The 26,034-nt window shown below is 42.5% G+C and overlaps 1 protein-coding gene across 3 annotated transcripts in view; it reads left to right on the forward strand.

Moving 5' to 3' along the window:
• PIR (pirin) overlaps positions 1 to 26,034 on the forward strand; it is a 108,824-nt gene that overhangs the window by 42,610 nt on the left and 40,180 nt on the right. For all 3 annotated transcript variants that reach the window (XM_008696391.2, XM_008696392.2, XM_008696393.2), the window contains one exon: positions 25,379 to 25,463. In XM_008696391.2, the coding sequence (XP_008694613.1) occupies positions 25,379 to 25,463 (85 nt within the window). The remainder of the gene's footprint in view (positions 1 to 25,378; positions 25,464 to 26,034) is intronic.

Here is a 26,034-nt window from a genome sequence, read left to right on the forward strand (position 1 = left end):
TTACTGTTCAATGTAACAGTGAATACTACAGTATTTTTCTTAGCTCTTTTAGATTTGCATCTGTTTTTCTTACACTGAGAATCTTGACTCCCAAAAATATTAACAAGTTAACTCGTTTGTTTTATTTCACAATACACACAAAACTATTTTAAAACGGTAATGCCAGCACTAACAATAAATGATGGCCTGAAGTTTACGATGTTCGTGCCTTTTTGTCTTTAGAGTACATCCCACCAAAAATGTACTGCCAGAGAACTATGCTTAAAAGTCCTTAAAATAAATACTTTCTCTGTGCGGTTATGTTGCTGACATCTTTATACACATGTTAAGGTCTTCATTTGTTTTTGATTTTAAGATTTGGGGTTTTTTTTCCTTTTCTGGTGTAACTCGATATTTTAAATATGTAAACATTTACATTTCAAAACTGGAAAGAAAAAGACATACGGAAAGAAGTGTTAGATCCATCCTTACCCCCCACCCTCACCCCAAAGGGAACAGTTTTCAAATATCCAGTTTTTAAGCCTATCACAGAGTGTTCTGACTTAGAAATACAACAAATGCACAAAGAGGGGCACCTGGGTGGCACAGCGGTTAAGCGTCTGCCTTCGGCTCAGGGCGTGATCCTGGCGTTATGGGATCAAGTCCCACATCAGGCTTCTCCGCTATGAGCCTGCTTCTTCCTCTCCCACTCCCCCTGCTTGTGTTCCCTCTCTCACTGGCTGTCTCTATCTCTGTCAAATAAATAAATAAAATCCTTTAAAAAAAAAAAAGAATGATGAATATTCTCCCAGTGGCAGGGGTTGTAATGTGGCATGGCTTGTTCCTGACAAAGGGGACTTGAGAGAAGAACGGGCTCTAGCTGCCCCAGAAAGTGAGCGGAAGCGAAACGACACCTGCCCAGAAAGGAATCGTTCCTTCCAAAGGCTTCTTTGTGCATTTGTGTGTGTTTTTTTTTAAGATTTTATTTATTTATTCGACAGAGATAGAGACAGCCAGCGAGAGAGGGAACACAAGCAGGGGGAGTGGGAGAGGAAGAAGCAGGCTCATAGCGGAGAAGCCTGATGTGGGACTTGATCCCATAACGCCGGGATCACGCCCTGAGCCGAAGGCAGACGCTTAACTGCTGTGCCACCCAGGCGCCCCTCTTTGTGCATTTGTTGTATTTCTAAGTCAGAACACTCTGTGATAGGCTTAAAAACTGGATATTTGAAAACTGTTCCCTTTGGGGTGAGGGTGGGGGGTAAGGATGGATCTAACACTTCTTTCCGTATGTCTTTTTCTTTCCAGTTTTGAAATGTAAATGTTTACATATTTAAAATATCGAGTTACACCAGAAAAGGAAAAAAAACCCCAAATCTTAAAATCAAAAACAAATGAAGACCTTAACATGTGTATAAAGATGTCAGCAACATAACCGCACAGAGAAAGTATTTATTTTAAGGACTTTTAAGCATAGTTCTCTGGCAGTACATTTTTGGTGGGATGTACTCTAAAGACAAAAAGGCACGAACATCGTAAACTTCAGGCCATCATTTATTGTTAGTGCTGGCATTACCGTTTTAAAATAGTTTTGTGTGTATTGTGAAATAAAACAAACGAGTTAACTTGTTAATATTTTTGGGAGTCAAGATTCTCAGTGTAAGAAAAACAGATGCAAATCTAAAAGAGCTAAGAAAAATACTGTAGTATTCACTGTTACATTGAACAGTAAGTGGACACTTTAAAAAACGAATGGCCATTATCTCTATGAGGCAGTTTCTGAAAACCTTATATGATTTGACCATCTTAGGCATCCCAAGCTTTTTAATAATGTGATTTTATGTTTCTTTCTAATGGTCTTTATTTTCCTCTAATTTCCATTGATTTTTTTTTTTGGTTTGTTTTGTTTTTGTTAACAGTCCATGTTTAATGAGATGCTATGAGGAATGCTAAGTTAAAGTACCACCTGAGAAATTCAGTCACCCAAATGAATTCTGGCCGAATTTCCCTCTTGACACCTTAAATAAATAATGGATGGGTGTTGGGAAAGAGGAAAGGAAATACCAGCACAAGGCAGAGAACCTTGTGGTCTCCCTTTGTTTTGTTTTGTTTCATTAAGATTTTTTATGTATTCGAGAGAGACCAAGAGAGCACGAGCAGGGGAAGGGCAGAGGGAGAGAGAGAAGCAGGCTCCCCACTGAGCAAGGAGCTCCATGCGGAACTCGATCCCAGGACCCCGGGATCATGACCTGAGCCGAAGGCAGACGCATAACCAACTGAGCCACCCAGGCGCCCATCTGGTCTCCCTTTGGCACAGGGCGAGGGCAACAGCACTTGCCAGGAGAGGATATGGTGAAGTGCAGTCCTATAGAAACCTGGACTTGAGCATTTCACCATCTCTAGCTCCTTGCCGTTCACCAAGGTCCAGCCTGTGTCCTCTCTTTTCAGTGGAGCCTTCTCAGCTGCCCCAGATCTGCACAGCCGTCTATTTTCACGTCCCGTGGGATTTGGGACTGACAGTTATTTAATCCACGAGTCCTATTTCTCTGTGAGCTCTGTTCGTTCAGTCATTAGGCACCAGCTGTGTGCACATCGTGCAGTGCCCTGGAGATAGGTGAATAAGAAAAAACGACCATCCTCAAATAAGGTCACGGTTTTGGGGGGGGGACTGGCACACATCGGAGGTATCATGTGATACATGAAAGGTGAAGCCAGCAGCATGCGAAACTTCCACGGCAGTCCGGAGGAGCAACCATCGATTTTGCTTGTGTGCATAAAGGAGGGAAAGACAGAAGAGAGATGGGGCGGGGTCATGTCTTAGAACGGCGTGTATAAAAGGTGTGGATAGTAGGAGTGTGCTACCTATTTGGGGATCACGATGGCAGGCTGCATGGACAACCAGATCGTGGGGTTGTGACAGGGCAAAAGGAGATGGTAAAAACACGGGGCCGGAGGGAAATCTGAGACCAAGTCTGTCTACTCCTGGATTTTTGCCTACAGCTGACTGTGGCTGCGTGTGTCTGTCCCCGGCTCCCTCTCTCCCAGGGTTGTCGATGGCATGGTTTCGAGGCTAAGGTAGGGCGGAGTGCTGTGTGCGGCCTCCTCTTGTCTCGAATTTCATAAAGCTGTCCATTCCGTAGGAACTTCCCCACACGGGCCGCGGAGCCCGAGCAGATGGTCAGCATCATTCCGCAGACAAGTGCAAAACTTGGTTCTGATTCAGTGTTGAGAACGGGCACGATTCCGTCTGTCAGTCTTGTTGAGTCAAGAGGAGGACACCAAAGAAATGCATCTAGCAACTTCAAAGCCTCGTCCTCTGGTAGGCAGCCGTAGCTGGCACTTCATTTGCAGTTAGGAATGTTCGTATAAACAGTGGTCAGGATTGGCTCAAATCAGCTGTACAGAAGTTTGCTCTTGCCCAGGGCGCTCCATTCCCCCCCGAAATACCATTCCTGGTGCGCACAAAGGGTGCCAGATGTTCTTCCCCGCTGACCTAGGAAGCACATTCCACCAACCTTTTTCCAGCAATAAGTGAAGAATGGTTAGGTGTCCTTTCACACCAGAGGTTACATCCCGTGCCCTTCATACATCGTTGCCCTTGGTCATCAGGATGACAGATTCGCCAGGAGATTTAGACTAAGAGTATAACGAAAGCCATAAAAAACCAAGGTGTTACCTTCAGTAAAGGTGAGTGGACACTCAACAGCTATTGTAATCACTCGTATGGCGGTCAAGGTTGGACTTCCGGGAGATAGTCTTTTCCCAGGAACCCATTACATATTTTTTTTCTAAGCAGAGCGAAAAATAGAGGACCGCTACAGAGAGTTTCAGGCGCTCTTGCATGTGGCTTTGAAAGGTGAGCTCTTGTGGATATAAACGAGGTAAATGTCAGTATTTTAAAGACCGGAATTGGCACTTGTGAAGCTATGAGGTACTGATAGTTGCAAACACACTATTTTATTTTGCCTGAAGCACAGACTCTCGGGGTCACATAGTTTATGAACAATTTGACCAAACTCAGGATGAAAGGTGATGAGAAAATTTGGTGTCGGATATCATTCTGATTACATGAAGCTTTAAGAATTCTGCTCCTGTGGGTCGGTAAAAGTACTCTAAGATGGACAAGAGTTTTTAATTTCAACTCACATGGGCTTTAGAGCACTGATAGGGTTTCCTCTATTAAAGGAGGAGCATATTGTGGTCTTAAAACCACAGGGAATCCTTTTCATCATCCACTGCATGTCTTTGGGCTGTTGAGTATTCCCTCGACCTTGTAAAATGAGATCATGAAACTGTCCGATCCTCCCATTCCTGGAAGGACTTCCATACTGGCCACGGGGAAATGGAAGGATTTCCCGGAAAGGGAAATAGTTTGGTGGTGCTCAGCAAGTATGTATTGAGGGCCAACTGCATGCAAGACCCTGTGAAGTCATGAGGGGAAAAGATGTCAGAAATCAGGGAGCTGAAAGGGCCCAGTCGAAGGGACAGACCCGTCAACTGCTAACACTAGTAGACTGTGGTGAGTCACTGGCTTGGAGAACATGGTGGGTTTAGGGCAAGGCAGGCTAGATAGGAGGCTCAGCCCAATCTGAAGGTTCAGGAAAAGCAGGCCCAAGTCTACAGGAACTCCCTGACCTGACAAAGAAGGATGGAAAGGGTCTAGACGGTGCAAAGGAGACACTACGAAGCCACAGAGGTGTTTATAAGGTGTTTCTGCTTAAAGGTGTGGAAGTAATCCAGTGGAATAGCTCCATGCTTGAAGAAGGCCTTCAAAGCATATGTTCATTGTCTAAGGCACAAAAATGGGAAAAACGATCATCTTTACCATGTGAAAATTTCTGGTCATTTCTCTCCCCTCCCCCCCTTTTTTTTTTTAACTTTTCAATTTCATTTTCTTTTGTCTCTAGAACTATCTTGATTATAGCAATAATGTTTTTCCTGGAGTAACTGCTCCTCTGTCTTCTCGGCCTTTTTATCCTCTCTCTCGCTCACTCTCGCTTGCTCTCTCTCTCTGAGTGATCAAAACTAAAACAGTGCAAAATCCTAAAGATACAATGCTCTCATAACCTTAGCTGTGGGAGTCCTCCATGTTGAGAGTAGAGCTGTTACATTTGGAACACAACCTGCATTGGCTAAGATCCAGTCGGTCCAGGTTCACTAAAGAATAAAATAATGATAGGTCGCCTCTGTTTCATGAAATCTTAAAGCCCCCTTGTTCTCTTTGCTTCCATATAGGTGGTCATTTTTAACATTGTGGAAGGAAACCACAGTGGCCCAAATTTGTCTTTCTTGGTCCAATTAGAAATAGCAACTGGAGAAGTTTAAATACGCCCTTGTAGAGGAAATCATTTTGAAGTCCCGAACACAAGGCTCTTCTTTCCCACCGCCTGTGGTCAGTTCTCCTCTCATCCCAATGCTCTGAGAACAATGCTGGCTTCCCCTCCCCTCCTGCTTTGCTCTGATGACAAGAAGGGATCTGCAAGAGAGGCAGAGGGAGAGCTGGGCTGGGAAAAGGAGGAGGATAAAGAACGTGACATCGTTTCTACTCCATCCTGGCTCCTTCAGCATTGATATTTGTGCCTTCCCATCCTCTCTCCTCCAGAGTGTTTCCTTCCTCAGAAACCCACCTCCCTTGACCACCCCGACACCACCCCGAATTAGAGGTTCTGTGAATTGAGTCCTCCTGGCCAGCGTAGCTTGTCAGGAGTCAGTACCACTTACATCTTTGTGTGCCTTGGAGATTTTGAGTGTCTCCGAATAACTCCCGAGGCTTGGCTGGTCGATTCTCCCAGCATCAGATACTGATTCAAGGCCATCTGTTACTGATCAGTGCAAACGAAGTTTTGAGCGAGAGTTCCTGGTGGCTGTGATTAAATGTTTTCATAGGTTTTCACTGCCAGAGTCAGACAAAGGCAGAAGAGGACTTCGAATTGGGTGGAAGTCAAATGGAGGGAGCTGAGGTAGAGGAGAGGGCTGAGATGTCATTATCCCCTCTTCCCCTCCCAAGCTCAGGATTGAATTGAGACGTAGACTCTGAGAAGATAGCCAGATGGGGATCCAAATATCCTCTTTATTACCAGTAAAATCTGGATAAGGGCACATGACTTGTCTCTTGAGACCTCTTGAGCTCGTAATACTTCCTGTACTTCATTAAACCTGTCCTGGCAGAGCTTACAGTCCTAGGCATCCTTTTCAGAGGCTGGCCTCTTAGCCTGTGGCAGAAGAGACAGAGAAAGACCGAGAAAACAGCCTAGCTGAGCACGCTCAGGTCCTTGACTTACCCTTACCAACCAGATCCCATCCTTCCCTCTCCCCTCCACCCCCAGGGATAAGTGAGGAAGGCAGAGAGCAGCTGCCTTTTGCCTCCTGGGGACATTAGGGAAGGCTCTCTCAATATTCCTCAGCATGTTTTGTTAACCTATTGGATTCGACATTTAGCAGTGACCGCACCCCCCGCCTCAGGGAAGGACAGAAGTTTGTCAGTGTGGACCTCTTCCCACCAAAGCTAACCTCAACTCTCTGGGATAAACTTGACCCCAGGGTCTGAAAGGCGTATAGAGAGAATTTTCATTAAATTAATACCAAGGCGCATTGCATTCTAGGCTACACATTCACCCCCTCTCCTAGTTCCCTGTTGAATTATTCCCGACCATGTTGACAGGTGTGTGAGAAGCCCAAGTGGTAGCATAAAAAATACCTAAATACTAAAATGTCCCGATCTTGGACACACATCTCTCCCATCATTAAATTTCTAGGAAGAAATCGAAACCCCCTGATCTAAAACGTCTTGCCTTTATAAACCAAATCCAAAGAAATTATAATTTCTAATTACATGCTAAATAAAGTCCCAAAGCCTTCTTACCCAGCTTTAATTCTGCTTTGCTTGGGGGGAGTACGGATTTTCTTGTCCTTTATAAGCACCGCAGCCTGGCGCGTCACCTGGGCTGGATGCGGCTCCGTCAGGATGCCATACCTGAATTCTTTCTACACCACTTCTTCATCTCACTACAGAAGTAGTCCTAGAAAGTAGTAAGAGGCACATTTATGCCAATACCAGCCCTGGTTCCATGAGTTGAGATTTCATTGTACAACCAAAACTCTAAGCCCTAGAGTGGTTATATCTGCAGAAAGTTGTTGGACGTGGTCAGTCCAGAACATTTCTATAGCTGGGAGAACAAAGCCAGGTGTCCATGGCGCCTCTACGCCCTGAGCTGAAACATTCCTGCCTTCTTGAAAAGTGAGATGCTTGTGTTGCTGGCAACTCCGGGTACCGGGTCTTAAGAAAATCTTCCAACTCTGGAAGGCTGATAAGAATACGAGGAGATGTTCTTCTAACCAATATGCAGAGAAGTAGAAATTCACATAATAGGCTACCACTTGACACCCTTCTGATTAGCCAAAGTTAGGAAGTTGGGTATTGTCAAGTGTGGCAGGGATGGGAAGAAATAGAAGCTTCATGTATGGCAGGTGACTCTTCATTGAGGACAGTGCGCTGGTATTGCTTCGTTACTTAGTGAAGCTGGCACAGAATATAGAGTATGCCCCAGCATTTCCACTCCTGGGTATTTGCTCCAGGAAAACTTCAACAAGTAGACCTATGACAGTGATCATCTCAGCATCATGGGTGGGGCAAAGGAGTCAGAGACGATGTCGGTGTCACCACTTAGGGAATGGACAGGTAGGAGATGGTGGTTACGTATGATGGACTATGATGTAGCTGCCAGAAGCAATAGATTATATTTACTTATATCTACATTATTAGATTTCAGGAAATAATGGGGCATAAATCAGAACAAGAAAGCAGTTTTGCACACAACACTTTTCGAGGATACCTGGATATCTAAATAAACATGAAGGGTATTATTGCAAGGATGTTCATTATGCATGCTCAACTAAGAGCCAGTGGGAGAATGGGATTGAATGGGGAAAAGTACAAAACAGAGGGGGCTCTCTGGATGTATGCTGACCATGTGCCCTGGACCAATTCAATTCTATTTCCTGCACCCAAACCGGGGGAGGGGGGCGCAGGGGATAGAGATTGATTGATTTGTGTTCGGCAGCAGCTTTTAACTTGGTTAGTGTAGTTGACCTCCTGGGTAGGTGATTTAAGGGAATTCTAGGAAGCCCTACCATATGTCAAAAAACCTCAATTATTGAAACCATACCGTACCATTAGAGCTAATCCTTTGACAATATGATAGATTGAAAAGAGCATGGACCGTGGAGTCAAAGAGATCTGGGTCCAATTTTCAGCTCTGTTGTTTAATACCTCTGTGACCTGGGAAAATTATTTTGAGCCCTTACTTCCTTATCTGCCAAATGGGGATAATAATGAATCGGCTTGGAGTTATTTGTATGATGTATAATGTGCCTAGAGACATTAAGGGTAGTTAATAAATATTTGTTCCCTTTTCCCTATCTGTCTCCCTTTCTGTTCCCACATTCCTTTTTATCATTAGGCTTTATTGACAGCAAATCTCTAGAACTTTTGGGGAAGGGAAATGAAAATGACTAACATCATTCGTGGACTTACCAGGTACTAAATTCGAAGTCAGAACTGTCCAATAAAAACGTAATGGAAGCAACATGGAATTTAAAATACTCAGTAGGCACATTTAAAAAAAAAGTGAAAAGAAACAGGTGAAATCAATTTTAATCAAGCCCAATTATCCAAAATATTGTCATTTCAACACGTAGTCAGTGTAAGTTTATGAGATATTTTACATTTTTGTACCAAGGCTTTGAAATCTAGTGCATTTTACACTCACAGCGCATCTCGATTCACAAATGTGCTCAGTAGCCTCATGGTTGGTGGCAACAGTATTGGACAGTGAAGTTCTGAGTGCTTTATATGTATCTGTTTTTTCCCCTCCCAATTTTTTTGTTAGTATTTTATATTTTATTTTTTATTTTTATTTTTTTTATTATTTTATTTTATTTATTTTTTCCTACTGATTTTACTTGGGTTCTCTGGAAAACAGAGCCTGGGGCAGGTCTTTCATATAATCCCAGGGCAGCGAGTGTGAGGGAGACGGAAACTGAGACAGATCGTAGGTGGTGTACGATGCCTGTTCAGAAAACTCTACCTCAGGACTTTCTAATGGAGAAAGACAGAAGAATGTTTCTGCCATTCCACATCTTCCATCCCTCTTTGGCCAAAGCTCGCCCCACTGGGGCTAATGCCCTTCCTTCTGGACTGTGTCACCTAGTCACTTCAGGCAGGCTCTGAGGAGGGTACGTACCACATCCGGTGGCTCGGATCTTCATGCGGGCCTGGGTGAGGACCCAGAACCTCGGCAGGTCTGTCAGGTCAAGCCCAGGAGCTCTGCAGCTGCTGTGGTTCCCAGCACGGTGGGGGCAGTCAGTGAGGACGGGGCCAAGGACTCAGGGGCTAGTGAGGCTGAGAGACTCTGAGGAGGCACATGTTGTGTGATTTAACTTGGGTTCTCACAGCAGCATCATGAGAGAGGGAACTGAGGCACAGAGAGATTAGCTGTGCTTCTAGCGAGTGACGGAGCTGGCACTCTGACTAGATGTCTGGCTCCGGAGTTTGTGCTCCACACCATGAGCTCATAGGTCCTTACCAGTCTGGCACAACCCAGCATAAATCAGATTTTTTTGCCGAGAACAGGTTTTTTTTTTTTTTTTAAAGATTTTATTTATTAGAGATAGAGACAGCCAGCGAGAGAGGGAACACAAGCAGGGGGAGTGGCAGAGGAAGAAGCAGGCTCACAGTGGAGGAGCCTGATGTGGGGCTCGATCCCATAACGCCGGGATCACGCCCTGAGCTGAAGGCAGACGCTTAACTGCTGTGCCACCCAGGCGCCCCCGAGAACAGGTTTTTATCTGTAGTAACTTTAAGGACAGGGAGGCCTAAGAGGAGAGATTGGTTGTTGAAGGGTTCAGAGGAGATTCTTGACCCATAGTAATTTTGCTTAGAAGCTGACCACTTCCTACTTGCCTGGATGGGGGGTAAGTACTAACCCCTTCCGTGGGTCTCCAGCCCTCCAGTTGATTTGGCCAGCTCTTTAATTTCTTAGAGCTGTTGCTGAATAGTAGGGAACCTCCTCTTCTGTTTGTGGATAGAGGGGAGGCCATATTTAATGGCCTCCAACTTCTGGAGCCTGTTTATAGACTTACTTTATTTAGATGGGTTGGTGTAGTAAGTTTGGGGATTTGGAAGTTGATCAGGGAAGAGACAGGTTCGTGAGAGGTGGTAACACAGCTTTATTTGGCTGGTGCATGGGCAAAATTGCACGAGAAGGGAGGTCCCTTACAATTGGGGACCTTCCAGAGACAAGGCCACATCCAGAAGGGGAAAGGAGCAAGAGACTTCCTGGGAAAGTAGGGGAAATCAGAGAGGAGGCTTACCTGGCTAGATGTCGTTGCTCAGCAACAAGGTAGAGGGCCTCCAGGACAGAGAGCTCCAAAGGGTGGCAGCAGTTCGGGGACTTTTCTAGCTGCAGGGTGTTGTTTATTGCTAGGAGACGGTGGGTGCGATTTCATAGGGTATGCGCAGTACATAGGCTCTAAATGGCTAAAAATATGTTTATTTGGAATATATTTAAAGCAATTGGATGTAGGAGAATTTGAGTTGGCTTCAGCAGACTTGGGGCCAAACAACATAGGGGCCATCTCCAGCCTATTTGTGTAATAGTTGGACAGGAAACTTGCTATTCATTCACCTCTTTCATTGCTATGATGGTGTATTAGGCTATGAATGAAGTTCTTAGGGCAGCAAGAGTTTAGAGTGCGTGATACTATGAGATGCTTTTCAGAGCCAGCCAAGACCTACTCTTCCTTTTCTTCTCTTGGAATCAGAATGTCGGGCAGCAATAGACAGGAGACATCAGCTCTCCAGCTCGTCTACCACCTTGTAGAGGAGAAGGCTGCAGCCCACCTAGGTGGAAGGAAGTCTTTTCCAAGGTGACACAGCTCATTGTGGAAGGAATCTAGGCCCAGACTCAGGTCTCCTGGATTTTGCTGCGTTTTATTTGCACAGCGCCTCTGCCTTGCCGTACCATTCAGCCCTGGTGTATAAACTTGCTGAGGGTGTCTCTTTCCAGCTTGGGAATGCCTTGTCTCTTTTTCATGGAAGGAAACTTCAGAACGAATCTTTCTCTCTTTCTACACCAAAAGGGTACCTTCAGGCATGTGTCTGTACAAGCAGGTACCCCTGACTGGGTCAGAACGTTCTGTAAACGATCACATAGGAGAAGCCCTGTGCTGTAATAAATTCCCCCTGAATCGTATCTGCACAGAAGTAGCCGTCCCGATGCTCTGTGAAATTTTATCTTTGCCAAATAGCTTCCCATCTTGATGCACTTTCTTGCAAGAACCCTTAAAAACATCTTAGTAAATAGCAAATGTAACCAATAGAGATTAAAAATATTATAAAGCCCTGTGAGGAATATTCTAGCATCAGTTAATAGATTTGCTGACTCAGCCTTGGAACATGTTGCCCACGGATAGGAGGCACGGGATAGGAAGTTTCCCTCTTGGCATATTTGGGGGTCATTGTGGTTTTATTGTACCATTGCCTTTGTAAAATTGTGGATGGGTCATTCATATAAGGGATGGGTGTTTGTTCTTCCTCTGGTTTTAATTTTCCAAAAAATTGAAGCATCTCTAGCCCAACTTCAGGCAATACTGCTGACTCAAAGAGTGAAGAAGTCCAAGTTCAGTTTCACAGTTAACATGCCTCTGATTAGATGTCAGGACTGCGAGTCCTGTCAGCATCTTTATTTCCTTCCGCTTTAGCTTTTCTCTCCTCACTACCCCTCTCCTCAACTGAAGGGGTTACTGTTACTGTCGACAACAGGACTGCTCAGGATAAGATACTGTAGACCCTGGACTGAAGGGTGATTTGGCTATGTCCAGAACTCTCGGTCAGCTGGACAGCTTGGTGCTCGAGATTTCCTGAAATCCCTTATGGTTGATAGAAGTTAAAAATGTCTGGCTCTCTCTTTCACCCCATACAGAGTTGTTGGCGTCTTGCCGAAGTGTTCCCTGTCGTTTCTTTACGTAGCACTTCATGTATATGTCAAAATACGATTACGAAGTTGTAATCCTCCCACGATACCTTTGGCACTGAGGCTGGAAACTAATCTTTCCCGCTCCTTATCAGAATTCTTTAAAACAATCAAGAACTCAGAAATCTGAGTGCTTTGGATTGGAGACAGAAGACGTACCATTTCATTGAAGAGCATCAACTTTTTCTGAGCAATGAGATTGGAAGTTTGCTTTAAATAATGCGGTAAATGTACTTTGCACTTCCTCAAAGCCTTAAGGTCTCCAGGAGGGAGAGTAAGGTATGGTTCTCTACTTGGGGGCCAAGGGGTCTGGCAGTGAGTTTCTTGAGTGTGTGTGAAGGTGTTAATGGTAGAGAAAAGGGGTCTGTGCTCATGGGTTTTTTCCCCCGTGCAAAGCCCAGCAGACCACGAGAGTAGGATGAGGAGACTGGGAAGCCCGGTGGGAAGTGTACCAGATCATGCCAAGAGCTCCTTATGGAATAGATCTGCCTCTGTTAGTTGGGGCTGCTGAGCTAGTTAGTGAAGTTTTCTTCATTGAGTCTCTTCCTTGTGATTGACAGAAAGAGAACCTACCTGAAATAGACCCAAGAAGATAATCATCAGGAAAAGATAAGGCAACTGGGACAATTGATTAACCATTCATAAAAAGACACCAGTTTAGCTCATGATCTCCTACCTCATAGCTAAATAAATCCAACATAAAGAATTAAATGTTAAAAATTGAGAACTAGAAAAATGTAGGAAGACATGTGATCTTTGGATGGGGAAAGACTTTCTAAGTTTAAAAGCATCAGAAGGAAAAGACTGATAGCTCTGACCCATGTTAGAACGGCTGTAAATGAAATGAAAGCCAAAAACTAGGAGATTTTTACAGCAAATATTACTAAGTCTAGTAGCCTTAATTTATTTTTTTTAAAAAACACCTTTATATAAATTGAGAAGAGAAGCACCTAACTCCCTTGGCACCCCGTTACCCCCTCATTTTTGGCTGCTTCTCAGTCATAGCCACAGATTTGTCTGCACGTGTTGTGTCCGCTCCCCAACATTCTCGGGGAGCTCAGCCTGGCGTCCAGCCCCATCATTGCCTAGAGTCACCACTGACTTCCATGGAGCCAAACCCAGGGGTCGTCTTTTCTTTTCACGTTGACTCTTCCTTTACAGGGGTTGACATCTTCCTCCTTCTCCACGCCCTCTCTTCTTTCTTTGGTCTCTGAGATGATGGGTCCTTTGGGTGCTCCTTGCTCCTTCAGTTTCCTTTCTCAGGTAGGTCCCCTTTCCTCTACCAGACCCGACACATTCGAGTTCCCTGGATCTCAGTCCTGAGTCCTCTCTCTTCGAACATCATCTCCCTAAGTGATCTTGTCCATCCCATGGATGTAGGTGCCATTTACAGTCTTACATCTCCCACACCGCTACTCACAGCACAAGCCTTACCTCTGAGCTCCGCGTGCTCATTTATTCAACCACCTCCTTGACATCTCCTTTTTCACGTTCCCAGTCCTGTCCCATTTAAAATAGCAGAAGTTGAATTCTTGTTCCTCCTCCTCCCACATGTCTTAACAAACCAATGAAAACTTTCCCGTCCAGTCTTTTCCATCTTAATAAATGAATGATGCTCACCGCTCAAAGAAAAAACATGGTGGTCATCCTTATTCCTTCTCCTCCCAACCCACATCCAGTCCATTAACAAAACCTCTCTATTTCTAAAATACATTTTAAATGTATCTACCTTACTCCTATCCCCTGTCCAGTCCTGGACAGACCCACTGTAGCAGCCTCTTTGGGGGGCTCCTCTCTCCTGTTCTCACTCCCTTTCAGTTCTCCAGATTGTGGCTCAAGACCTCTGTCTAAGGTAAAAATTGGATCTGTGTGTTCCTGTTGTACTTTGTTTTCCTGTTGTACTTCTAAAGAAACCCCAGATACCAGGTCTTTTGTGACTCTCTGAACTTATCCCATACCATTCTCTGCAGCCACCTCTCTGTCTGCCTGGCACTGTCCTCTCACTGCCTTGAGGCCTTTGCACTGCTTTCTCTGACTGGAAACCTTTTACCCTCAATTCTGTTGAGGCCTTCCATTACTCCCCTCATTTTCTCTCTCTACGCCCTATTTATTTCTTTTATAGCATGCGTAATTTTATATTTAATTTGCTACATTGTCTTCCTCACTAGAAAGGAAACGCCACACAGGCCGAGTAGGTCTGTTATTCAACAATATACATATCCGACGACTAACACACTACATGCCCTCAATCAGAATTTCTTGCATGAGGGAACTAATTAACAAATGAGTGAAAACTAGGTAATAAGCAGATATTTTATAAAACGGGATATACAAATGGCCTAATTAATACATAAGCAGCTAGAACAGTGCCTGGTACATACTAAGCCCTTACATATTTCACTATTGTTATTCTTTTTTAAAGATTTTATTTATTTAACAGAGAGAGAGAGAGAGAGAATGAGAGTGCACATGAGCAGGGGGAGTGACAGAGGGAGAGGGAGAAGCAGACTCCCTGCTGAACAGGGAGCCCGATGCGAGGCTCGACCCCAGGACCCCGGAATCATGACCTGAGCCAAAGGCAGACACTTAACTGACTGAGCCACCCAGGTGCCCTGCTATTGGTATTCTTACATTGATAATACTTAATAGTAATATCACCCAAAGTTATAGCAACATCCAAAGAGCAAGGAGATAACAATTTCTGCTTTTTAAATTAACTAAAATTAAAAAAAATATAAGACAGTCAACATTTTGATGAAATGGGCACTTTTTGGAGGTCGTTACCAAGTGATTTGACAAAAAAACAATTTGGATGAAAGCAATTCAGTTAGTATAAGAATTGGTCAAAATGATTTTTTGTTCAAAAACAAGGACTGCTAGACCCTGGTTGTTCAGAGATTAGTATTTGTACTATGGAGGTGGTGCCTTTAAACTTTTTTGTAGATTAAGCTTTTTTCCTTATTTTTTCTTTTTAAAGATTTTATTTATTTATTCGACAGGATAGAGACAGCCAGCGAGAGAGGGAACACAAGCAGGGGGAGTGGGAGAGGAAGAAGCAGGCTCATAGCAGAGGAGCCTGATGTGGGGCTTGATCCCATAACGCCGGGATCACGCCCTGAGCCGAAGGCAGACGCTCAACCGCTGTGCCACCCAGGCGCCCCTCCTTATTTTTTCTTTTTGTCTATTTGTTCAAAGATTTTTCAGATTTTTTTTCCTTTCCTTTTTTCCCCCCAGAAATTAATCCTTCCCTTCTATATCTGTGACAAAGGTGCATTAGAGAAAAAATCCAAATGTGCAACAATAGGTGATTTGTTGGAATGAATTAACTTTCTAACAATTGGGGATTAAATGGGGGAAGAAACAACATTTAGAGCATGTAACTAGTTGAAAAACTGCCCTGTGGTGTAGAAAAATTACCAATGACTAACAGTAGACTTGTTCAGCAAAATTGCTGTTCAGTCACATGGTTGTGTTGACCAGTTTGCTTTTGGCCACATGACATTTAGCCATAAACCTATAGATACATCAAGAGCCCTTATAATGTCTAGACTTTTAGGCTCAAAATTTCACTATGAAGGAAAAAGTTGAAATGTGGTTAAAGATTTATGTGCAGGAGGAGGAGTTAAGATGGCGGAGGAGTAAGGGGACCCTAAGCTTGCCTTGCCCCTCGAACACAGCTAGATAGTTATCAAATCATTCTGAACACCCAAGAAATCAGTTGGTCGTCTGAGAGAACAAAAACTGCAAGTCTACAAGTAGAAAAGTGACCGCCTTTTGGAAGGTAGGAGGTGCAGAGAGTTGACATGGGGGCGTTAAAGCTGTGGGTATGGCAGCAGGGAGGGGGCTGCTTACTGAGACTACTGCTAAGTATTAGAAACGGCGGAGCCCCAAATCTGAACTTTTAGAAGTCTGCTACCATGGGGAACGAGCCTGGCTTCAGGGTGCTCAGGTGGTGAAGGAGGGCAAAATCCTGGGAGTCACAGCATGGGCTGAGGATCCCCTGGGTCACAAGAACGGGTGGTGCCAGCCTACGGCCATGTCCCCAGGAAGCCGGCTCGGAGCCTCGGGTGTTGGTGCCTGCTTTCTGCTCTGCTTGGCTATAAACTGAACCACTGTGAGGTCGTGTGACCACTTTCCTGGGACCAGCCAGGAAGTGGCAAAAGCCTAGCGAGACCCTCCCCCAGAGGAACAGCGCCCGTCCACGTTGCAGGAATCCCAAAATCTGGACTTCTGAAACTCAGTCACGCACCTGAGATAAAAAAGCTCAGACATAGGCAGACTGAATGCAGGTTTCAGGTGGAAACCAGCGACACAAGTAGGGTGATTGCTTGTTCTGTGTGGGCTCACTGAGGAGTGGGGGACCCGAACTTCCAACTCTGGGGCTGGAGAGCGGAGTGCCACCATATCCGGCTCTATCCATCCCTCCCATCCGCACTGAAAGCCTTCAGGGAGCAAAACAGCGCCACCTAGTGCAGGCTGGAGCCGCTTACACCAAAGGGCCCCGCGGCACCCCGGAGGCCCATTTCCAGTTAAATAATTTGTCAGTCTGAGAATCAGCCCAGCAGGCTCCTCCCGCAGAAAACCAGCGCCAACAACTCACTTGAAGCACGTCTCCTGATCACAGAGTTCTACAAAGCTTCAGCTCTAGGGGAAATAGGATCCAGCTTCCTTTTCACTTTTATTTACATTTCTGTGGTTTTTCATTTATTTTCCTTTTCCAATTCCCTTTTTAAATTTTTTATTAGATTTTAAAACAAAGACTGTACAAGAGTTGAAGAAGGACATTAGATCATAATTAAGGGGACTATCCATCAAGAAGATCTAACAGTTATGAATATTTATATCTCAACTTGGGAGCACCCAAATATATAAATTGATGACTAATAACCATAAGGAAACTCATTGATAATAATACAATAATAGTAGGGGACTTTAACACCCCACTCACAGCAATGGACAAATCATCTAAGCAGAAAATCAACAAGGAAACAATGGCTTTGAATGACACACTGGATCAGATGGACTTAACAGATATATTCAGAACATTTCATCTTAAAGCAACAGAATACACATTCTTTTCAAGTGCGCACGGAACATTCTCCAGAATAGATAACATACTGGATCACAAGTCAGCCCTCAACAAGTATAAAAAGATCAAGATCATACCATGCATGTTTTCAGACCACAACACTATGAAACTTGAAGTCAACCACAAGAAAAAAATTGGAAAGACCTCAAATACGTGGAGGTTAGAGAACATCCTACTAAAGAACATCCTACAACCCCTAATGAATGGGTTAACTAGGAAATTAAAGAAGAAAGAAAGAAATACATGGAAGCAAATGAAAATGAAAACACGATAGTCCAAAACCTTTGGGATGCAGCAAAGCCAGTCCTAAGAGGGAAGTATATTGCAATAAAGACCTACCTCAAGAAGCAGGAAAAGTTTCAAAGACACAACCTAACCTCATGCCTAAGGAGCTAGAAAAGGAACAGAAAATAAAGCCAAGAGCCAGGAGAAGAAGGGAAAATAAAGATTAGAGCAGAAATGAACAATATAGAAACAAAAACACCAGAATGGATTAACAAAACTAAGAGCTGGTTTTTTGAAAGAATTAATAAAATTGATAAACCCCAAGCCAGATTTATCAAAAAGAAAAGAGAAAGGATCCAGATAAAATCACAAATGAGAGAGATCACAACCAACACCATAGACCTATAAAGAATTATAAGCAAATACTCTGAGAAAGTATATGCCAACAAACTGGGCAACCTGGGAGAAATGGGCAAATTCCTAGAAACCTATGAACTACCAAAACTGAAACAGGAAGAAATAGAAAATTTGAACAGACCTGTAACCAGCAAAGAAATTGAATCAGTAATCAAAAATCTCCCAACAAATAAAAATCCTGGGCCAGATGGCTTCCCAGGGAAATTCTACCAGACATTTAAAGAAGAGTTAATACCTATTCTTCTCAAACTGTTCCAAAAAATGGAAGGAAAACTTCCAAACTCATTTTATGAAACCAGCATTACCTTGATTCCAAAACTAGACAAAGACCCCACTAAAAAGGAGAATTACAGACCAATATCCCTGATGAACATGGATGCAAGAATTCTCAATAAAATACTAGCAAATCAAATTCAACCGTACATTAAAAGAATTATTCACCGTGATCAAGTGGGGTTTATTCCTGGCCTGCAGGGGTGGTTCAGTATTTGCAAATCAATCAATGTGATACACCACGTTAATAAAAGAAAGGATAACACTATGATCCTGTCAATAGATGCAGAAAAAGCATTTGACAAAATACAGCATCGTTTCTTGATGAAAACCCTCAACAAAGGAGGGATAGAGGGAACTTAACATCCTAAAGGCCATATATGAAGGACTTACAACTAATATCACCCTCACTGGGGAAAAACAGCCTTTCCACTATGGTCAGGAACAAGACAACATGTCTACTCCCACCATTACTTTTAAACATAGTACTAGAAGTCAGAGCCTCAGCAATCAGACAATAAAAAGAAATAAAAGGCACCCGAATCAGCAAGGAAGAAGTCATACTTTCACAATTTGCAGACGACAGGATACTCTATGTAGAAAACCTGAAAGACTCCACCAAAAAAAATTGCTAGAACTCATACTGGAATTCAGCAAAGTCGCAGGATATAAACTCAATGTGCAGAAATCTGTTGCATCTCTGTACACGAATAACAAAGCAGCAGAAGAAATCAAGGAATTGATCCCATTTGCAATTGCACCAAAAACAATAAGATACTTAGGAATAAACCTAACTGAAGAGGTAAAAGATCTGTACTCTGAAAACAATAGATCACTTATGAAAGAAATTGAAGAACACCCAAAGAAATGGAAAGGCATCCCGTGCTCATGGATTGGAAGAACAAACATTGTTAAAATGTCTATAGTACCCAAAGCAGTGTACACATTTCGTGCAATTCCTGTCAAAATACCACCAGCATTTTTCACTGAGCTAGAACAAACAATCCTAGAATTGGTGTGGTACCGCAAAAGATCCCAAATAGCCAAAGCAGTTCTGAAAAAGTAAAAACTGGAGGCATCATGATTCCGTATTTTGAGCTGTATTACAAAGCTGTAGTCATCAAGACAGTATGGTACTGGCACAAAAACAGACACATAGATCAGCGGAACAGAACAGAGAACCCAGAAATGGACCCACAACTATGTGGTCAACTAATCTTTGACAAAGCAGGAAAGACTATCCAATGGAAAAAAGTCTCTTCAACAAATGGTGTTGGGAAAACTGGACAGCCACATGCAGAAGAATGAAACTTAACCACTTTCTTATCCCATATACAAAAGTAGATTCAAAGTGGATGAAAGACCTAAATGTGAGACAGGAGTCCATCAAAATCCTAGAGGAGAACACAGGCAGCAACCTCTTTGACCTGAGCCGTAACAGCTTCTTACTAGACCCGTCACCGGAGGCAAGGGAAACAAAAGCAAAAATGAACTACTGGGACTTCATCAAGATAAAAACCTTCTGCACAGCAAAGGAAACAGTCAATAAAACTAAAAGAATCCTGTGGAATAGAAGAAGATATTTGGAAACATATCTGATAAAGGGTTAGTATCCAAAATCTACAAAAAACTTCTCAAACTCAACACCCAAAAAACAAATAATCCAGTTAAGAAATGAGTACAAGACATGAATAGACACTTTTCCAAAGAGGACATCCACTTGGCTAACAGACACATAAAAAGAGGCTCAACATCACTCATAATCAGGGAAATATAAATCAAAACCCCAATGAAATACCACCTCACACCAGTCAGAATGGCTAAATTTAACAACACAAGAAACAACAGGTGTTGGCAAAGATGTTTAGAAAGGGGAACCTTCTCGCACTGTTGGTGGGACTGCAAACTGGTGCATCCACTCTGGAGAACAGTATGGAGGTTCCTCAAAAAGTTAAAAATAGAACTACCTTATGATCTAGCAAGTGTACTACTAGGTGTTTATGCAAAAGATATAAAAATACAGATTCAAAGGGGTGTATGCACCCCAGTGTTTACAGCAACATTATCAACAATAGCCAAGCTACAGAGAGAGCCCAATTGTCCACCGACTGATGAATGGATAGGGAAGATGGTGTGTGTGTGTGTGTGTGTGTATACATACACGTACGTACATTGGACTATTACTCAGCCATCAAAAAGAATGAAATCTTGCTGTTTGCAACAATGTGGGTGGAGCTAGAGAGTATTCTAAGCGAAATAAGTCAGAGAAAGACAAATACCATGTGATCTCACTCACATGTGGGATTTAAGAAAGAAAACAGATGAACATATGGGAAGGGGAAAAGGAAAAAAGGAGAGAGGGATACAAACCATAAGAGATACTTAACGATAGAGAACAAACCGAGGGTTGACGGAGGGAGGCATGTGGGGGATGCAGATTAAAGAGGGCACTTGTCATGATGAGCACTGGGTGTTGTCTGTAAGTGATGAATCACTGAATTCTCCTCCTGAAACCAATATTGCACTGTATGTTCAGTAACTAAAATTTAAATTTGAAAAGGATTTACGTGCAAAGATATTTATTCGAAGTTAGCAGTGATGCAAAAAAAAAAAAAAAAAAAGACCTGAACAAACCATAAAACATAACATCCAGCAGTAGGGGGATGATCCAACATGAAGGCGAGGGTCCCAGAATAGGTGGAAATTCTGTTTCTTTCTCTTTTAGGGTATTGAGCGTTTGCACTTGTTAGTACGATTACTTAGAGGAATCTGCTTAAGCAGCATATAGCGAGATTGAGCATTTGAGTGTATTTCCCGAAAAACAACGAAATCATAAAAGGTTTTTGAAAAAGAAATGGGAATGCGTTTATTACAGCTCTGACACGTGACAAATTGCTACTGCTTGCTTTTAGAGAAAGCCAGCATGGTGGCAAAATTAGCAGCATTCAGCGGTTAGCGGATGGCAGTTACATGTGAAAGGAGCAGAGGAGAAGTGAAAGAGACCTTGCGCCACGCTCACACGCAGCAGCCCGTGCGGTGTGCTCTCTCCTTTCTCATGGGAAGACGTTTTAAGCCACATGGCTTCCATGTGGAAGTGATATCATCTTCTTAATTAAGATCACATTTACGAATAAAAGCAGAGTCAGGAAGCCAGCTTGACAAGGGTATCCTACCGAAAGCCAGGGTGAGCAGGAAGTCTTTGAAGGATCTAAGATGAAGGTAGCTGGGGTTCGGAAGGAAGTGGTTTCGTAGACCTTGTTTGGTCTTGCTTGCATTGTGGTCATTATTGGAGTGGTGTGTTAGGTTCATTAAAGGTTTAATCCTGACATTTATAGAGAAAGAGAGACAAGGCTTGTCTGGGTTTGGTAGCACCCCTGTTGTTGTAAGTTAGCCAGAATTTCCCCTTAACGTCTTCTGAATAGTTTTGTGTTACCTTCTGGAAGCTTTGCCTACATATTTGAATTCTAAGATTTTAAGCAATTGGATTTTTCAAATACAGACTAAAACCTTTAAAGCTAAGTTTCCTAAATACTTTTAACAGAAATATGAAATGAGAAGAAAGACAAAAGAGGAGTAGCCTTGGATTTTAGTACTTGTGCAGGCATTATTGATCAGGACCAAAACAGGGAAAAGGAAAAAGAAAACAATGTCACTGACGGACTTTAAGTGCGTTAGTTCTGTTTATGCGGAAATAGATTTGTAGAATAATATTTTATTTTAGGTTGTCATGGACTGATTTATTTTAATCCTGTGGAAATAGATATACATTGATAGGTAAATTTTAACCAAAAAAGAATATTTGTTGAATTAAATTCTCATTCTGTTTTGAGGACCATATTAATAGTTGAGTACTATACACAAAAATAAACAAAACAGAACAAGGAAAGAATGTCCTAATGGTGATCTTTCTTTATGGTTGCAAATCAACAGCGTGTGTAATAGAAAAATTAAATCTAGGTTTGCTCAAAGTGCATTCAAGGCTGGAATTATCTTTGAGTTAAATGAACATAATTTACATTTGTTATTTCAACAGAGTTATATGGAAGATTAAAATTTTTAAAAAAAATCTGCTTTTCAGAAACGATATGTATATAACGTGTGTATATATATATATATATACACACACACACACACACACACCTACACACACTCATGGGAACAGCTTTCAAATTGATTTTATCTCATGGATTAATTGAAACAGAATAATATACATTTAGGTTTGGGGTAGTTGATTATTCAAGATGTGTGTTATATTAAAATTTTCAATTCTTCCATTTTCAGTACAAAAAAGGATATTAGAATTAGGATTCTCTTTTAGGCTATAGATGTAAAAAACACTTTCAAAATGATTTAAAATTTTCCCTTTAGCCCTTTTCACACTGTAAGATGATGGGATATATTTGTGGCTTTATAATCTGTCTCATTGGTTTCTGTTTAGATTTTTGTAAATGAGTACAGAAATACAGAATTCTGTGTGTGTTTGTGTGTACACATGTGGGTCTGTATAGTGGCAGTCTTAGTGAAATAGGCTACTATTTTTTGGCCGGTATGGATGAGGTTGAGAAGCTTGAGGCGGGAAGAAAAGCAAAAGAGCTGGCCAGGAGGACAAGACCGATCACTGCGGTGGTGGGCAAGGGTAGAGCAAGTTAGCCAGTGGCTCCCCACTCACTTCCTACTGCTCTAGTTGCCCTCCCTTGTCCCAGACACACTCTCCCTTCTTGACAGTGCTAGTCTGAGAAATCAGAAAGGAACTTTCAAAATTAGAACGTGGAGGTAAACATTAATTTTCTGACTCAGATTTTTAGAACCATACATGGATTTAAACATCAGTGAGTCCTATCATGAGATTTTCAGATGCGTGAACTAAGCCCAGTAGAAGGTAAGTGCTTTGTCAGTCGGCAGGAAAGGCAATGTTAGCATCAGTGCCTCTAGGTTTCCAGTTCAGGAGTATTTTTATGACTACATTCTGGGAGAATTCTAGTAAAAGTTAAACCAAGGGCCTCTCTGTGATCAATCTCTTTGCACTAGGCAGGGATACTGCATCTGCTACTGAGGCAGAAGTTAGGAGAGACAATTAACTGAAACCGGGATTCTTTTTCTAGAGGAGAACCAAATAGTGCCCAGGCAGAAGAATCATCAGTATTATGTGAAGTTGACCCTTGATCTTTTTATTTTATTTATTTATTTTTAAGTAATCTTTACCTTCAGCACGGGGCTTGAACTCATGACCCTGAGGTCAAGAGTCCCATGCTCCACCAACTGAGCCGGCCAGGCGCCCCTACCCTTGATCTTTTTAGAAGTAATTTTAGAAGACTTCATCAGAAAAAAACGGATCCTTTCCAGATGGTGCCGTACGCACCTAAGGACCGGAGAGAATTAGATCCTGTGTCCCATGGGTGCTGCCCTTGTTTCACGTACGTTTCAACATCTTCAGATTGATTGTGAACGTTTGGCCTCAGGTTGCACTTGATGCAACAAGTCTTTCTGGTTTCATTTATGTGTACACAAGGGCATTTGCTTTTGCAGTCTTTGAAGCTGTACTGATGCAGCTTGGCCTTCTAAGCCACATAAAACCACATGCCAGACCTTTTAAAACCCACAGCTTCACAAATGAGATATTCATAGGAAAGGGGACAATCTTCTGATAACATCATTTACGATTCTCTATTCCAAAATTTAATGTACAGACATACACTTTGGCCATACCAAATCACCTGTCCTGAAGAGAGCCATTTTGCTACATGTAGGTCAAGACGCTGCGGAGTAATACCTTATGTATACTGTAAACAAACGTATTACTATGCATGGGATTTTTCCATTATGAAAATCCGTCGGTGAATATTTATTGAATACCTATATGTGACAGGCAGTGTGGGTTGGCCCTGGGTGAAAGGCAGCAATGTTCATGTCCTCATAGTGTTTATAGAAACATTCTCTGCAAAATGATGCCTTTATCAAGGATGGTAAATAATTCCAGGCTCTGGATTCTCTTTTGGTCTGTTTACACGTGCATATTTGTAATGAATGTAAGCTTTTTATTAAAATAGAGTACAGACACAGAACAGTATATAGACCAAGTGGATAGCTCAAAAAAATTTTCACCCAGTGAACACCCCCATGAACCAGAAGCCAGGGTAAGAGGCAAACGTTGTTTGGCCTCAGACGTCTCCTTTTTAACCCCTTCCAGCTACAGAGTTTCCCAAGGTAACTAAATTTCTGACTTCTGACATCATAGGTTAGTTTTGCCTTATTTCGAACTTCATAGAGATGGAATCATACGGTATATGATCTTCTGTGCCTGCCTTCGTTTGCTCAGTGTTATGATTGTGGGATTCATCTGAGTCGTTGCATATAGTTGCGTTCATTCATTCTCCTGGCTGTATAGTAGATTCCGTTATATAAGTAAATGACAACTCATTTATCCCTTCTATCGTTAAAGGTAGCTGCAGTGGTTCCTGTCTTTGGCTGTTACTGACAGTATCACTATCGAGATCCATGTACTTGATTTTGGTGAACATTTCTGTTGGGGATCCACCAATGTGTGGAATGCTGGGTCGTAGGTTATGCCTCTGTTCATCTGTACTGCATACTGCCAAGCAGTTTTTTGCAGTGTTTATACCAAGTCCTAGTCCCACCAGCAGTGTATGAAAGTTCCAGTTACTCCACATCCTTGCCAAATTTGGTGTTACGCGCTTTTTCATTTTTGTGTGTATTTTCAGTTTTTAAAAAGCCAGATAGAACCACTGGGGCTTTGTGATAAACAATGAGACATCATAAAAGTTCATAGCAACAGTGATAATCCCTTGGATTTCGGTCTGTGCCAATGATTCAAATGGTATCATAGTGGATTACGAACCCTGCTTAACTGTTGATGGATTCAAAGCCACTGTTTACAGCGGAAAATCCTGCAGAAGTTTGCCTTTCGCACATCTGGAATTGTGGCTTTTTCAAGCCAGTGGTGGTGAACACCCTTTTTTTTTTTTTTTCTAGAGGGCCAAGTTAGAACAAATAAAAATATTTACTGGCCACCTCTTAAAAATTTTTAAATAGACATGGCTTTATTGAGACCTGGGGAAGAAGTATACATTTGGGCATGAGATCACCAAGTACAAGGTAATCAAGTACAAGACTGGAAATGAGAAAGCGGAAGCAGATCTCCGTCAGTGAACTATTAACCTCAGCCCATGTTTGAGAAACGATTATAGGGAGAGAGCCGTCATCCTGAAATCAGTCTGTCAAGCATATTGTAAAGCTAGGAGGGCTGGCTTTTAGAACCAAGATCCTTAAGAGGGGGCTGTGTGGTACCCATCTCCTTGCTTAACAGCACTTGCCAAGATGCTGACGGTTTCCTTTTTCTTTTCAGTCTAAGATTTACACTCGCACACCAACCTTATATTTGGACTTCAAATTGGACCATGGAGCAAAGCATTCCCAGCCTCTTCCTAAAGGTATGATGGCTTCCAGGGTTTCGTCATCAGAAAAAAAAAAAAAAAAAAACAAGGGACCGCTTTCTCTGAAATGTGCTCATTTCTGAACCTCAGCACAAAATTCTATAAACTTTGTTTATGTGTAATTACATTTAGCAAATATTGCTGGGGCTTTTCAAGCAAAGATCAGGTAGAATTCATAGAACGTTAGGGCTGGACTGTCTGCCCCCCATTTTACAGGTATAAACACTAACACCCAACAGATTAGTTACTTGTTCAAGTCCTTATAAGGATTTGCTGGACAAGGCAAAACTTTTACCCATGTCTCCCGATTTCCTAGCCACTGATGACTCCTGGAGGTAAATTTCAACCTTGTCACTTTTGAACAGTTATGCCCCTGATCGCCCCTGATCGAGATATAGGTGTCTCTTGATAAAGGTATTGTTATGGGTGATTTACCCTTAAGTTGACTTTTAAGTTCAAAGACTAATTAGAAAACCCCTAAGTGTTTAAGGTCGATTTTATTTATGTATTTATGTATTTATTTATTTATTTAAAGATTTTATTTAGAGAGAGAGCACAAGCGGGGGGG

This window comes from Ursus maritimus (genome assembly GCF_017311325.1).
Source record: "Ursus maritimus isolate PB19 chromosome X unlocalized genomic scaffold, ASM1731132v1 scaffold_X1, whole genome shotgun sequence".
In the NCBI taxonomy this organism is placed as follows: Eukaryota; Metazoa; Chordata; class Mammalia; order Carnivora; family Ursidae; genus Ursus; species Ursus maritimus.